This window comes from Balaenoptera borealis (assembly GCF_965194805.1).
Source record: "Balaenoptera borealis genome assembly, chromosome: 5".
Lineage (NCBI taxonomy): Eukaryota > Metazoa > Chordata > Mammalia > Artiodactyla > Balaenopteridae > Balaenoptera > Balaenoptera borealis.
This window is the reverse complement of record NC_138862.1, coordinates 104,498,205-104,514,575: the sequence shown is the minus strand read 5'-3', so window position 1 is coordinate 104,514,575 and position 16,371 is coordinate 104,498,205. Positions and strand designations below refer to the sequence as shown.

General features: G+C 41.5%; 3 protein-coding genes across 3 annotated transcripts in view; 1 reads left to right on the top strand and 2 right to left on the bottom strand.

Annotated features, from left to right (window-relative positions):
• KPNA4 (karyopherin subunit alpha 4) overlaps positions 1–1,426 on the bottom strand; it is a 55,338-nt gene extending 53,912 nt beyond the window's left edge. Inside the window, exon 1 of the mRNA XM_082394074.1 lies at positions 1,193–1,426. Within this exon, the coding sequence (XP_082250200.1) occupies positions 1,193–1,261 (69 nt within the window). The 5' untranslated portion in view covers positions 1,262–1,426. The remainder of the gene's footprint in view (positions 1–1,192) is intronic.
• B3GALNT1 (beta-1,3-N-acetylgalactosaminyltransferase 1 (Globoside blood group)) overlaps positions 1–16,371 on the bottom strand; it is a 646,348-nt gene that overhangs the window by 112,229 nt on the left and 517,748 nt on the right. The gene's annotated exons all lie outside the window — the stretch shown is intronic.
• Positions 1,260–3,114, top strand: LOC309629781 (uncharacterized protein; the record flags this gene model as incomplete). Its single annotated transcript, XM_082394289.1, has 2 exons — positions 1,260–1,633; positions 1,964–3,114. 2 exons carry the CDS (start codon positions 1,260–1,262, stop codon positions 2,118–2,120), a joined length of 531 nt encoding a protein of 176 aa, XP_082250415.1. The 3' UTR covers positions 2,121–3,114.

Sequence of the window (16,371 nt, the reverse complement as noted above, 5' to 3'; positions counted from 1 at the left end):
ATCTCAGTATAAAAAAGTACAAAGAAACAACATAAAAATTACTACTTGACCACTTTCTCCTAAAAGCTAACCTCCTGATTCAGATGCAGAATGGAAAACAAAAACAAACAAAAACCCCTATTTACCTAGACGCCTAAACCTGAAGGCAAGAAGTCTTCTATTAAAAATCTGTGATGTGGGTGTGTGCTTAACCCACACACCTTATGTAGCCTAAGAACCTCAGGAGCAGCTGTTACTTAAGATAATGAAGGTTGCTTTTCACCCTTTTCAAATAATAAAATGTGATGGTGCCACTCCACAGCCCACCCCATCCCCCGCTACCACCACCACCGGCAGGTGGAGGGAAAGGATACTGTAGACTAGAGGATGACAGCTTTGTATAACCCTTTGGACTCTATATGTAAGAATGCAGCTGGTGGTCTCTCAGGAGGGGGTAAAGAGATTTGTGAACAAGCTGAAATAAGGGGTATCCTTTGCCTGGAAGAGGGCACACCGTGAGCCACATCTTGAATCAGCTATATCCATAGTAAAACACAGGCCGCTGGAAGGAACTGTTAGCATCACCAGGATGGCCTCTCACGCCGGGGGTGTTTTTTTTCAACGGAGAAGTTGACTCCTGTAGTTTGGATACTGGGGGGAGGCAGGGGTAAAGCGGGAGTCGGGAAGACCAGAGAAAATGCCTTTAAGTGGAGACGACTCGGGCCTCGCTGAGGAAGTTCTGAGACCCACTCGGTCACCACACGCTAGTCCCCCTCCGCCGCCACCTCCCACCGCCCTCCTGCCCGCGGCGCCCGACGTCGGTGCGGGAGCGAGAGCCGGAATCTCCGCCGCTACCGAGATGGGGGCCGCAGCCCGGCCCGGGCAGCGCGGCACACGCACGCCTCCTCCGCACTCGCCGCGCCCGGCCTCCCCGCCGCGCGGCCCAGCCCCTCGCACCCGAGCCGGGCCGGCTCCTCGGGGCAGGCCTAGGCCGCGCCGGCGGTACCCCGGCACCTCGCTCCACGGCGGAGGCGGACCAGGCCAGACACAAACTTCCCGGCGCGTTAGCACAGGCGTCACGGACGGGCCGGCCCCCAGCGCCATTCCCCCACGGCCCGGCGGCGGCTCCCGCCCCTACTCCCCACACTCCGAGTCCCGGCGTAGATCAACCCGAGGCCCACGGCCCCCACCCCTCCGGCGCCCCCGAGTTTACCTCCAAGTCGCGGCCTTTGTTCTTGAAATTCTTGAGCCGTTGGTTGTCCAGTTTCTCGTTGTCCGCCATGGCCGGGCCGGTGACTCCTTCCCCCGCCCGGGCCCCGCGGGATCCGCCCCAACCACCACGCCGCACCGACACTCCCAGCAACCGGGCCGCCGCCTGTGCCGCTGTGCCCGCGGCGGCGTCGCTTCCTTCCTCCTCTCACCTGCCTCCGCCGCGGTCTTCTCCTCCTCTCCCCGCCCGTTTACCCTCCCCCCCCCGCCCTAACCCCAGCGCGACCGCAGCTCCGGCGAAGACAACTGCGGGGCCGGGCGGCGGCAACGGCGGCGGAATGTGCTGCCGGCTGCGAGGGGGAGGAAGCCTCGATCTGAGGGCCCCGGCGCCGCGGCCACGCCCATCGCCGCCAGCCCAGCTCGCCGATTGGCCAACCAGACTCCGGTGCGTTCAACCAATCAGAAAGAACGATGGAGAGCGGGGGCGGAAGAGCGAACGGAAAGGGGAAGCGGGCGACGCTGGGAAGAAGGGGCCCGGGCACAGGCCTGGCCCCGGAGGGGAGGGGAGCGGTGGGGGCAGAGCCGGGAGGGACCACGTGCCCCCGGAGCAAGGGGGAGGAAGCGAAAGAGAATTAGAGGCGGGAAGGGGAAGGGGAAGGAGACGCCAGGGAACGAGTTGGTTTGCTCATTACGGCCCACCCCAGACGTCTGGGGTCCGGGGTCGAAGCCCACTTAAAGTACGTTCTTTTCTTCTTCGGTGAGCCTTCTCTTCCAGAGCATTCTTTGCGAGCTCCGCTGGCTTTACAGGAAGTGGGATCTGCGCCTCTGCTCCATCCCGGGTCGGGACAACCCCCTCCTCTCAACCGAGCTCCCTACCCTGGCAGGGGTCTCTGCTGTCTGGGGGTCCGGCTTCGGGGCCTGGACTGGAATGAGTGACGTGCGTTCGGGATGCGCAGCGGAAAGCGGGAGAGACAGTGGGTGGAAAAGGCAAAGGACGTTTTAGAAGAATCTGATTCATCCTCTCTAACCAAGTCCCGCAACAGGTGGGAAGTTGGGAAGCGCTGATGATCCTGTGACGATACCACCCCCTGGATATTTCGTCTTAGAAAGTTAAAGGCGCTCCTCGGCCACAAAGTACTAACTTATGGAAGGCGGGGACCGTGGCACCTGGCATAGGCAATGTAATATTTTAACTCTGTTGAGAAAGGAAATGAGTTCCAAAGATATACATCTCTACCAGAAATGTTATTACCAGAGGCAGAAATAACACAAGCTACAAAGAACGTACTAAAATGTTTTAGAAATTGGGAGAAGGAAATGGTTTAAAATATATTTAAATCCAACTAATAGCTCCTCAAATATGCAGGAGCAATTGGGGTCGGAAGGAAAGCGGGGTGTTTAGAAGCTTTGGCTGTGTTTAAATTTGGCGAGTTAGCGGGAAGAGACCCTTATTCAAACTACTTTGGGAACTTTTACACCTGGTCCCTCCCACTTCCTTACCGGTATATTTTTCGGGGTAGAACGTGCAGAGATAAAACGTTTAAAATAAGTATAATACCTTTAAAGTCCTCAATACTTTGTATGCTTTGAGCTGCCTAGGCAAACAGAAGCTGTACCTGGAAATAATTCACACTGAACGTTCACTTGAATGTAAATTCAGTGCCGATTCTAAGTTTAAAATGATGTTCATTATAAATCTTTATTCCCCAAAGAATCATTTAATTGAAATAACATTGCACACTGTAGCACTGATGTCTTCAAAGTGAGTTTAGGATAAGAAAATTCAGTTTAGAATACCGTACTCCTAAAAGAAGGGTGTGATCACAGTTATCCACTAAGAGAGATGCAATACAAACCGGAAATAACCACAACTTGTAATTTCGGTTTTAAATATTTGTTTAATGTCTGTCTAAGGTCTCTCTCCCTCTCTACACGATAAGCTCTCTGAAGTCAAGGGCCATATTTGTTTTTTTTTTCTCTATATACCCGACACCTAGTACTTGGCATGGTAGTGTGCACTCAGTGACTATCAAAGGCAGGACCTGAATCTAAGCTGCTGTGAGTGTATGTTTCATAAGTTAAAAGACAAGCTAACACTTCTTGATTAAAAATGTTGACTGAGTTAGTACAGCTTCTAATCTACACTGGGTTCCTTCTAATAATTCTTAATTTGGTATCATGCTCACTCCAGGGTTAAAGTTCAGGGGGTAGATCAGACATAGGCTTCAGAGCAACCCCCCCCACACACATGTTTAGAAGGAGTCGTGACACACTTTTCTAAAACGAACAGTTGTCCTTAATTATAATGCTTAGGTAGTCTGTTTGCTGGCCTAAATTTTTCATTTGAAATTATCACTACCCATTGCCACTCACTTTACATGTTTAGTGTCTGTACCTCCAGTTCTTTCCAGATAGGAGATACATAATTTATATAAAAGGAGTACATTTTTTTTCCGGGGAGTTGGTAATAGATCTAAATGCAGATCGACAATCTAATTGGCAAGATATGGTAGCTCTTAGTTCGGAGGTGTCAGAAATTTAACTTGCTGAACTAAGGAAATAGTAATATGCAGCCATTAATACCATTTCAACACAGACTATTAAACAAGTTTTTTGTGTGTATTATGAAATATATTTATAACCAAACACTGTAAGACTTATACATGAGACCTATTTTAAACAGGATATTCAATGGCAGGTACGTAATATCCTGACTTGTTATTATTTTGGTATAAAAAAAGTCTAAAATATTATGGAGATACTAGCTTTCAATGTGTCATGAAATTCTCTTAGAGTCACTTTCTGAATAAAGAAATTTATCTCTTTATTTTCTTTACTTATTTATTTCTCTGTTCTGCAGCAGAGACTTGTGAGAGGATTTGTGAAGCTTTATACAGGGTTTTAGCTGATCAAATGTAATTTCAAAAATAATTATAATTGATCATTATTTCATTTAAGCAGTTTGGAGTATGCTCATGATACATATATTAACTTGAAGATTGTGGAATCCCTCTTTAATCTAGAATATGGATCTTACAGTTTGTGTTACTGTTTGGGGAGTTATGAGTGATTTCTTGAGCAAAACTCTAGGCAGTATTTACTGAAACAAGAAGCAGTTTTATGTGTTGCTAAATCTTAACTAAAGTGTAATTTCTATTTTTTATAGTTGAGTGGTTCTTTTTTTTTTTTTAGAGAGAAAAAAACATTGGACCTTTGTTAATATGCTTTTATTTTCTTAGGAAAACAGAACTGATCAGGTAGTGGGGTACTTTATTCCTCTATATTGCCAGGATTTTTCAGACTTTTGAGGAGCCTGGAAAAAATTACTTCTTATTTTGACTCAAGTCCCGGAATGGTAAGAGATTAAAAGCATAGCTGTTGATAATAATCTGACTGAGAAAGATGAGCCACCAGTTTTTCTTTTAACTTAGTTTTTTTTTTTAAGCTTAGTTTTGACTAATTAATTGGAGAAATACTCATAATTCATGTGTACAAATCATTGATTATTGGTAAATATCTATTTGTATTGCTACCAGGCAAACAACCATAGATTTTTAAAAACTTTTTTCACTTGCTTTTTTTTTTTATTTTTAAAATTTATTTATTTATTTATTTTTGGTTGCGTTGGGTCTTTGTTGCTGTGCGTAGGCTTTCTCTAGTTGCGGCGAGCAGGGCCTACCCTTCATTGCGGTGTGCGGGCTTCTCATTGCGGTGGCCTCTCTTTGTTACGGAGCACGGGTTCTAGGCGCATGGGCTTCAGTAGTTGTGGCTCGCGGGCTCTAGAGCACAGGCTCAGTAGTTCTGGCACATGGGCTTTAGTAGTTGTGGCTCACGGTCTCAGTAGTTGTGGCTCACGGGTCCTAGAGCGCAGGCTCAGTAGTTGTGGCGCACAGGCTTAGTTGCTCCACGGCATGTGAGATCTTCCTGGACCAGGGCACAAACCCGTGTCCCCTGCACTGGCAGGCGGATTCTTAACCACTGTGCCATCAGGGAAGCCTCCTTCACTTGCTTTTTATTTGGACCTAAATATTGAAAAAATGAAAGGATACGTATACTCTTCATTTTTAATTTTTAAAAAGTAAACAGCACAGAAGGAGCCACTTAAACCAAATAGTCGAGGAGACTGATCATATGACTTAGAGCAGTGTTTCTTAAACAGAGAGTTCCACAGATCTAGATGTTAGTAAGTATTCTTCTTTTTTTTTTTTTTTTGATTTTTAGAAATTTCATTTAATGTCTGAAACGTTTATATTAACATATTTCCATACATATTTCCATACAAATACAAATATAAGATTTTTAGAAATTTCATGTAATGTCTGAAACATTTCTATTAACATATTTCCATACAAATAACCCAATGAAAGTTTAGTATTAGTTGTTTTGTTTGTTTTTTTATACTGCAGGTTCTTATTAGGCATCAGTTTTATACACATCAGTGTATACATGTCAATCCCAATCGCCCAATTCAGCACACCACCATCCCCACCCCACCGCAGTTTTCCCCCCTTGGTGTCCATATGTCCATTCTCTACATCTGTGTCTCAACTTCTGCCCTGCAAACTGGCTCATCTGTACCATTTTTCTAGGTTCCACATACATGCATTAATATACGATATTTGTTTTTCTCTTTCTGACTTACTTCACTCTGTATGACAGTCTCTAGATCCATCCACGTCTCAACAAATGACTCAATTTCGTTCTTTTTTATGGTTGAGTAATATTCCATTGTATATATGTACCACGACTTCTTTATCCATTCGTCTGTTGATGGGCATTTAGGTTGCTTCCATGACCTGGCTATTGTAAATAGTGCTGCAATGAACATTCGGGTGCATGTGTCTTTTTGAATTACGGTTTTCTCTGGGTATATGCCCAGTAGTGGGATTGCTGGGTCATATGGTAATTCTATTTTTAGTTTTTTAAGGAACCTCCATATTGTTCTCCATAGTGGCTGTATCAATTTACATTCCCACCAACAGTGCAAGAGGGTTCCCTTTTCACCACACCCTCTCCAGCATTTGTTGTTTGTAGATTTTCTGATGATACCCATTCTAACAGGAGTGAGGTGATACCTCATTGTAGTTTTGATTTGCATTTCTCTAATAATTAGTGATGTTGAGCATCTTTTCATGTGCTTCGTGGCCGTCTGTATGTCTTCTTTGGAGAAATGTCTATTTAGGTCTTCTGCCCATTTTTGGATTGGGGTGTTTGTTTCTTTGATATTGAGCTGAATGAGCTGTTTATATATTTTGGAGATTAATCCTTTCTCCGTTGATTCATTTGCAAATATTTTCTCCCATTCTGAGGGTTGTCTTTTCGTCTTGTTTATGGTTTCCTTTGCTGTGCAAAAGCTTTGAAGTTTCATTAGGTCCCACTTGTTTATTTTTGTTTTTATTTCCATTACTCTAGGAGGTGGATCAAAAAAGATCTTGCTGTGATTTATGTCAAAGAGTGTTCTTCCTATGTTTTCCTCTAAGAGTTTTATAGTGTCCAGTCTTATATTTCGGTCTCTAATCCATTTTGAGTTTATTTTTGTGTATGGTGTTAGGGAGTATTCTAATTTCATTCTTTTACATGTAGCTGTCCAGTTTTCCCAGCACCACTTATTGAAGAGACTGTCTTTTCTCCATTGTATATCTTTGCCTCCTTTGTCATAGATTAGTTGACCATAGGTGCGTGGGTTAATCTCTGGGCTTTCTATCTTGTTACATTGATCTATGTTTCTGTTTTTGTGCCAGTACCATATTGTCTTGATTACTGTAGCTTTGTAGTATAGTCTGAAGTCAGGGAGTCTGATTCCTCCAGCTCCATTTTTTTGCCTCAAGACTGCTTTGCCTATTCGGGGTCTTTTGTGTCTCCATACAAATTTTAAGATGATTTGTTCTAGCTCCGTAAAAAATGCCATTGGTAATTTGATAGGGATTGCATTGAATCTGTAGATTGCTTTGGGGAGTATACTCATTTTCACAATGTTGATTCTTCCAATCCAAGAACATGGTATATCTCTCCATCTGTTGGTATCATCTTTAATTTCTTTCATCAGTGTCTTATAGTTTTCTGCATACAGGTCTTTTGTCTCCCTAGGTAGGTTTATTCCTAGGTATTTTGTTCTTTTTGTTGCAATGGTAAATGGGAGTGTTTCCATAATTTCTCTTTCAGATTTTTCATCATTAGTGTATAGGAATGCAAGAGATTTCTGTGCATTAATTTTGTATCCTGCAACTTTACCATATTCATTAATTAGCTCTAGCAGTTTTCTGGTGGCAGTTTTAGGATTCTCTATGTATAGTATCATGTCATCCGCAAACAGTGACAGTTTTACTTCTTCTTTTCCAATTTGTATTCCTTTTATTTCTTTTTCTTCTCTGATTGCCGTGGCTAGGACTTCCAAAACTATGTTGAATAATAGTGGTGAGAGTGGACATCCTTGTCTCGTTCCTGATCTTAGAGGAAATGCTTTCAGTTTTTCACCATTGAGAATGATGTTTGCTGTGGGTTTGTCATATATGGCCTTTATTATGTTGAGGTAGGTTCCCTCTATGCCCACTTTCTGGAGAGTTTTTATCAGAAATGGGTGTTGAATTTTGTCAAAAGCTTTTTCTGCATCTATTGAGATGATCATATGGTTTTTATTCTTCAATTTGTTAATATGGTGTATCACATTGATTGATTTGCGTATATTGAAGAATCCTTGCATCCCTGGGATAAATCCCACTTGATCGTGGTGTATGATCCTTTTAATGTGTTGTTGGATTCTGTTTGCTAGTATTTTGTTGAGGATTTTTGCATCTATATTCATCAGTGATATTGGTCTGTAATTTTCTTTTTTTGTAGTGTCTTTGTCTGGTTTTGGTATCAGGGTGATGGTGGCCTCATAGAATGAGTTTGGGAGTGTTCCTTCCTCTGCAATTTTTTGGAAGAGTTTGAGAGGATGGGTGTTAGCTCTTCTCTAAACGTTTGATAGAATTCACCTGTGAAGCCATCTGGTCCTGGACTTTTGTTTGTTGGAAGATTTTTAATCACAGTTTCAATTTCATTACTTGTGATTGGTCTGTTCATATTTTCTGTTTCTTCCTGGTTCAGTCTTGGAAGGTTATACCTTTCTAAGAATTTGTCCATTTCTTCCAGGTTGTCCATTTTATTGGCATAACGTTGCTTGTAGTAGTCTCTTAGGATGCTTTGTATTTCTGCAGTGTCTGTTGTAACTTCTCCTTTTTCATTTCTGATTTTATTGATTTGAGTCCTCTCCCTCTTTTTCTTGATGAGTCTGGCTAATGGCTTATCAATTTTGTTTATCTTCTCAAAGAACCAACTTTTAGTTTTATTGATCTTTGCTATTGTTTTCTTTGTTTCTATTTCATTTATTTCTGCTCTGATCTTTATGATTTCTTTCCTTCTGCTAACTTTGGGTTTTGTTTGTTCTTCTTTCTCTAGTTTCTTTAGGTGTAAGGTTAGATTGTTTACTTGAGCTTTTTCTTGTTTCTTTAGGTAGGCTTGTATAGCTATAAACTTCCCTCTTAGAACTGCTTTTGCTGCATCCCATAGGTTTTGGGTCGTCGTGTTTTCATTGTCATTTGTCTCTAGGTATTTTTTGATTTCCTCTTTGATTTCTTCAGTGATCTCTTGGTTATTTAGTAACGTATTGTTTAGCCTCCATGTGTTTGTCCTTTTTACGTTTTTTTCCCTGTAATTCATTTCTAATCTCATAGCGTTGTGGTCAGAAAAGATGCTTGATATGATTTCAATTTTCTTAAATTTACTGAGGCTTGATTTGTGACCCAAGATGTGATCTATCCTGGAGAATGTTCCGTGCGCACTTGAGAAGAATGTGTAATCTGCTGTTTTTGGATGGAATGTCCGATATATATCAATTAAATCTATCTGGTCTATTGTGTCATTTAAAGCTTCTGTTTCCTTATTTATTTTCATTTTGGATGATCTGTCCATTGGTGTAAGTGAGGTGTTAAAGTCCCCCACTATTATTGTTTTACTGTCGATTTCCTCTTTTATAGCTGTTAGCAGTTGCCTTATGTATTGAGGTGCTCCTATGTTGGGTGCATATATATTTATAATTGTTATATCTTCTTCTTGGATTGATCCCTGGATCATTATGTAGTGTCCTTCCTTGTCTCTTGTAACATTCTTTATTTTAAAGTCTATTTTATCTGATATGAGTATAGCTACTCCAGCTTTCTTTTGATTTCCATTTGCATGGAATATCTTTTTCCATCCCCTCACTTTCAGTCTGTATGTGTCCCTAGGTCTAAAGTGGGTCTCTTGTAGACAGCATATATATGGGTCTTGTTTTTGTATCCATTCAGCCAGTCTATGTCTTTTGGTTGGGGCATTTAATCCATTCACGTTTAAGGTAATAATTGATATGTATGTTCCTATGACCATTTTCTTAATTGTTTTGTGTTTGTTTTTGTAGGTCCTTTTCTTCTCTTGTGTTTCCCACTTAGAGAAGTTCCTTTAGCATTTGTTGTAGAGCTGGTTTGGTGGTGCTGAATTCTCTTAGCTTTTGCTTGTCTGTAAAGCTTTTGATTTCTCCATCAAATCTAAATGAGATCCTTGCCGGGTAGAGTAATCTTGGTTGTAGGTTCTTCCCTTTCATCACTTTAAGTATATCATGCCACTCCCTTCTGGCTTGCAGAGTTTCTGCTGAGAAATCAGCTGTTAACCTTATGGGAGTTCCCTTGTATGTTATTTGTCGTTTTTCCCTTGCTGCTTTCAATAATTTTTCTTTGTCCTTAATTTTTGCCACTTTGATTACTATGTGTCTCGGCGTGTTTCTCCTTGGGTTTATCCTGTATGGGACTCTCTGCGCTTCCTGGACTTGGGTGGCTATTTCCTTTCCCATGTTTGGGAAGTTTTCGACTATAATCTCTTCAAATATTTTCTCTGGTCCTTTCTCTCTCTCTTCTCCTTCTGGGACCCCTATAATGCGAATGTTGTTGCGTTTAATGTTGTCCCAGAGGTCTCTTAGGCTGTCTTCATTTCTTTTCATTCGTTTTTCTTTAGTCTGTTCCGCAGCAGTGAATTCCACCCTTTTGTCTTCCAGGTCACTTATCCGTTCTTCTGCCTCAGTTATTCTGCTATTGATTCCTTCTAGTGTAGTTTTCATTTCAGTTATTGTATTGGTCATCTCTGTTTGTTTGTTCTTTAATTCTTCTAGGTCTTTGTTAATCATTTCTTGCATCTTCTCAATCTTTGCCTCCATTCTTATTCCAAGGTCCTGGATCATCTTCACTATCATTATTCTGAATTCTTTTTCTGGAAGGTTGCCTATCTCCACTTCATTTAGTTGTTTTTCTGGGGTTTTTTCTTGTTCCTTCATCTGGTACATAGCCCTCTGCCTTTTCATCTTCTCTATCTTTCTGTAACTGTGGTTTTTGGTCCACAGGCTGCAGGATTATAGTTTTTCTTGCTTCTGTTGTCTGCCCTCTGGTGGTTGAGGCTATCTAAGAGGCTTCAGTAAGTATTCTTTAAAACAAAACAAACGAACACAAAAACTTTCCTTGGTCTACAAGTTTAGAACTTGGTGGGTGCGGGGAGTGGGAACTTTGAGACAGTGTTAAGCAGAACACTATTTGGAAACTTGAAATCAGTGAATTGAGAAGAGTCACTATCCCTCTTCAATTTAAAAATTTTGTATTGGGCTTCCCTGGTGGCGCAGTGGTTGAGAATCTGCCTGCCAATGCAGGGGACACGGGTTCAAGCCCTGGTCTGGGAAGATCCCACATGCCGTGGAGCAACTGGCCCCGTGAGCCACAATTGCTGAGCCTGCGCGTCTGGAGCCTGTGCTCCGCAACAAGAGAGGCCACGATAGTGAGAGGCCCGCGCACCGCGATGAAGAGTGGCCCCCACTTGCCACAACTAGAGAAAGCCCTCGCACAGAAATGAAGACCCAACACAGCCATAAATAAATAAATAAATAAATAAAATTTTAAAAAAAATTTCTATTAATAGCACCAGTTTGTAAGTACAGTGACTTACAAATGGGTGGTATTTCAAAAGTTTGCTTGAAGATTAGTTCTTTGAAACATGTGCATAAAAGCATGGTCATGACTAGTGAGTAGGTGTTCAAGTTAACCCACAAGGGCTTATTTAATCTATAAAGTACTTATATGAATGTCATAGAACCTAGTGACAATATGTGGTAATAGTTCTATGAGGAAAATGCTGTATTTGGAGTTACAACTTTGGTTGCGAGGAGCACTTTTCTTGTCTTTGCCACCATGCACCAGGAACTGTGCTAGGTGAGGAAGTGACAAAGTACAGTGTTCCTTACATGTAAAATTCCATGTATCAGAGATTCTGCAAATTCATATCTTACCTAATGTTATGGGAACCTGGGGTAGCTCTCACTAGTCAGGCTCCCATGGCTTCTAGTAGCCCAAACTGGTAAAGAGGAATGTTAGGATTCTAGGGGCTGAGAAATAAGGAACTGGGCCCAACCACTTGCCCCAGTAGTTCTCACTTCAGGCAAGCTCCCTACCCCTATCTTTTTTTTTTTCTTCTTTACTTTTTATTTTTTAATAATTACAGATTCACAGGCATTGCCAAAAAAAAAATGTACAAGGACATTCTATATATCCTTTACTCTGCTCCATCTCCTCCCATGGTAGCATCTTGAGTAATTATAGTACACTATCAAAACCAGAAAATTGAGGTTGATATAATCCATAGAGCTTATGCATAGGGGACAGGAGTCATTAGAATGTAAAGACTATATGAAAGTATCAGGGGGTGCCTATATACTGGAGCCTCTTATAACCCTATGCTTGTTGAGAATTTTATAATGACAACAATAATAATTGCTACTGGGAATTCCCTGGTGGTCCAGTGTTTAGGACTTGGCGCTTTCACTGCCAAGGGCCCAAGTTGGGGAACTAAGATTCCATAAGCCATGCAGCGAGGCCAAAAAATTTTTAAAAATAGTAATAATAATAATAATTGCTACCAAATATTTAATATCTACCATATTCTAGGTCTAGGTATTCTATCTATGTGATGTATTTTATTATCATTGTTGTTATTTGTATTTCTATTATAAACATAATTATTGAGCAATTATGGGGCAGGCAGTCTTCTAAGCCATTGATACTATTGACTCATTGAATCCTCACAACAACCCTATGAAGAAAGTATATTATTACTCACTTTACAGATGAGAAATCTGAAACACAGAGAGGTTTAGTAATTTTCCCAAGATCACAGTCAATAGAAGAGCTGGCATTTGAACTGGGTCTGACACCAGAGTCAGCACTCCTGATTACCATCTAGGTACATAGACTTCAGAGTTCATAGTAACCTCTCAAGGTAGATATTATTGTTTCTATTTTCTGTGTGAGGAACCTGAGGTTAGAAAGGCTAAGCAACTCGCTCAAGATCCTATACAACTAACAAGTACTGGAGCCCCAGTTTGATTCCAGGCCTGACCAGCTGCAAACCCCCACTATTTATAGTTGGCCATTGTTATGGACTGAATGTTTGTGCCCCTGCAAAATTCATGAAACCTCATCCCCAATGTGACAGTGTTTGGAGGTAGGGCCTTTGGGGGTGATTAGGTCATGAGGAATGGGATTAGTTCCCCTATAAAAGAGGCCCCAGGGAGCTCTCTCATCCCTTCCGCCAAATGAGATTACACTGAGAAGACTATGGTCTATGAGGAAGCACCTTCTCACTAGACACTGAATTGGCCATCACCTTGATCTTGGACTTCCCAGCTTCCAGAACTGTGAGAAATAAATTTCTGTTGTTTATAAGCCACCCAGTCTATGACATTTTGTTATAGCAGCCCGAACAGACAAAAAAACCATTTTGCCTCCCTGGTTTTTTTTTTTTTTTTTGGCCTCAGATTGAACCCAGGCCCTCAGCAGTGAAAGCACAGAGTCCTAACCACTGGATTACCAGGGAATTCCCACCTCGCTGGTTTTTAACAAAAATCTCTGCCAGGCCACAATGATATTGTGATTTAAAAAATATATATTTGGTCTTCCTCCACAGTTTTGGCACATAATTCCTAAAACCTTTGTAGTTTCCTAAGCAATAAGGGTTATAGGGATACCTTTCCTTCTCAGCTTGTGAAATAGCTCCAGAATGAAATGGGCATCCTTTCAACCACCTCTGAGTTTATGTTAATATGATGACTTCTGGAAAGCTCCTAAGGATAGGGACCTCTGGTGAGGGGAGGGTGACTGGAGGTTGAAGCAGTGGCTAATGAAGCCTCCATAAAAACCCCAGACCAACTGGTTTGAAGAGCTTCCATGTTGGTGAATACATGGAGGTGCTGAGAGGGCAGCGAGCCTAGACAGGGCATGGAAGCTGAGCCCTTTCCCCATACTGAGCCCTATGCATCTCTTCCACCTGGCTGTTCCTGAGTTATATTCTTTTATAATAAACTGGCAATCCAGTAAATAAACTGTTTTCTTGAGTTCTGTGAGCTGCTCTAGGAAATTAATCAAGCCCCAGGAGGGGGTTATATGAACCCCCAATTTACTGCTTATAGGTCAGAAGCACAGGTAACACCTTGAACTTGCAACTGGTGACTGATGTCAGGGGGTGGGGCTCAGTCCCACAAGACTTTAACCTGTTGGATCTGACACTATCTCCAGGTAGTGTCAGAACTCAGTTTAAATGTAGGTCACCCAGCTGGTGTGGCAGAATTGTTTGGCGTGGGAAAAAAAACCACACATTTGGTGATCCGAAGTGAGAGTAGTGCTGTGAGTCGACAGAAAACAGAAGAGTATTTTTTTCCTAAACAGGCTCTAAAGAGGTCTAAGTCTGAAATGCCTGAAGCAGTGGTTGTCAAACCTTAGAGTGTTTTTAGAACCACTTGCAAAACTTAAAACCCCAATTGGTGGACTCCATCTGCAGAGTTTGTGATTCAGTAGGTCTGGGATAGCATCTAAAGATTTGAATTTCTAACAAGTGCTCACTTGATGCTGCTTGTACTGGTTCCTGGAACATACTTTGAGAACTACTAGATCTGGCCTGCCATCCCATTTAAGGTGGTTTCAGCCTAAGGTAAGGATAGAGTTAAATAAGTATAATTAAGCATCACAGTAATAGATGATGATATGTCATGTAAATTTTCAAAGTACTGCAAATATAAAATAACAGTTATATGACTCTTACTCAAAAAAATGTACCACATAATTAATGTTTCAAGGATAGAATTTACAGGTCAGTAATATCCAATTCCATTTTACTTTCTGAATAGATTGATGCAATACTTTCCTGGGTCCCCTTTCTGCCTCCAGTTTTTCCCTTGAGTTTTCTCGAATACCATTGATGACATTCTTCTCAAAGACTAGCTCCATTGAGCCTGTAAAGTCTATTCTGAGTTCCTTGCTGTTAGGTTAAACCTCATATCCTCTGCCACTTGCCTAGCTCCTTGAAGGCTCAGGCCTGTCCCAGCTCTTGAGTCAATCTGCAAAGAGGCAGAGCATGTCTCCGTTAACTGTTCATCCTCGACTCCTGAATTCTAGCCTGTTTGCCAGGTTTTCCTCTATAGCCGCCTCCTCGGGGCCACACCCTCGCAGGTCCAGTCAGGAATGGGTTCTCCTGCCACATCTTTTTTTTTTTTTTTAAATAAATTTATTTATTTATTTATTTATTTTTGTCTGTGTTGGGTCTTCGTTTCTGTGCAAGAGCTTTCTCCAGTTGCGGCGAGCAGGGCCCACTCTTCATCGCGGTGCGCGGGCCTCTCACTATCGCGGCCTCTCTTGTTGCGGAGCACAGGCTCCAGACGCGCAGGCTCAGCAGTTGTGGCTCACGGGCCTAGTCGCTCCGCGGCATGTGGGATCTTCCCGGACCGGGGCACGAACCCGTGTCCCCTGCATTGGCAGGCGGATTCCTAACCACTGTGCCACCGGGGAAGCCCTCCTGCCACATCTTGACTGGTCTCCTAGAATGGTCTCTGATACCAACAAACAAAACAGAAATGCAGAGTTAATTTTATTTTTAGTCACCCTGTTCAAGGGGATTCCTTCACAATCAAAACAATGAAAAAAGGAAAACTTGTTAATTGTTAATCCTTTCTCATTTCTCTTAATGGTGCTACTCTACTCAGTTTCTTGAGCTGAAAACATTAAGTGTTACTGATTCTTCATCCTTTTCTCCTGCCATTCCATGTCCAATCAAGAACAGATGGTATTGAATTAATAGGATATCTTCATGGTGTCTCTCTCATTTGCCTCCTTTCCCATCTCCCTGTGACCATCTTCTGCCCTGTTCAAGACCTGTAAGAATTGTTTCATATTCATGATGTCTCAGAGTTGGAAAAGAGCACACGTGTTAACTAGTTCAACCACCTACTTTGTGCTTGAATTCTCACTTCAACGTTCTCATCAAGGGCAACACATTCATTAATGGGGAATTCAATATTTCTTAAATCATAACCCATTCAGTCTTCAGAGGATATCATTAGAAATTTCTTCATGTCAAACACATGTGTGTATATAATATCATTTAAAAGAAAAAGTCATTGTAATATTTAAGATCAAAGCAGTTAAATATCTATAGACCAAAAAAAGGGCAGATGCATTAATGGAGCTCTTTTTTTTTTTTAATTTGTGAAAATGATAGATTCCCGCCTTCAGTAATGTCTTACACCTGGATTATGGGTCCTTTTTTGAAATTTGAGAATAGTAGTGCTAGTCAGACGGGTGAAAATTAATTCTCATGAATACGAGTGATTTTAATAACTTTAATGAAGACAGAACTGATGCCCTAAAACAATTGACTGCCTTGGAGAATCACATACAAGTAGAACTCTGATGTATTTATTAGTTGTTTTTCCCTATTACTGAGCATAAATTAGATGTGACACATGGTACCATGTATACACATATAATTCTAGAAAATGAATTTAAAAATAGTACAAGATTGAACACATTCAAGACATAGAAATTAGCCTTGAAATACATAACACCTCATAGGATTTATCAGCTTTCTATTTATAGTTCTGTCACTATGTTATACAAAACCCTGAAGTCTCTTGGAGAACTTCTCTAATAGTTTCAACAAATTTTCCAGATGCCTACAGAGTCAAAGGTCTGGAACTCCTGGTGTGTCAGTTAGACTTAGTTACCTTATGATGGACTTCAAAATAAAATCTTTAACAAATCTTTTAATGTTTTTCTCACCTCTTCCCCACTTGGTTGAACCCTGGAA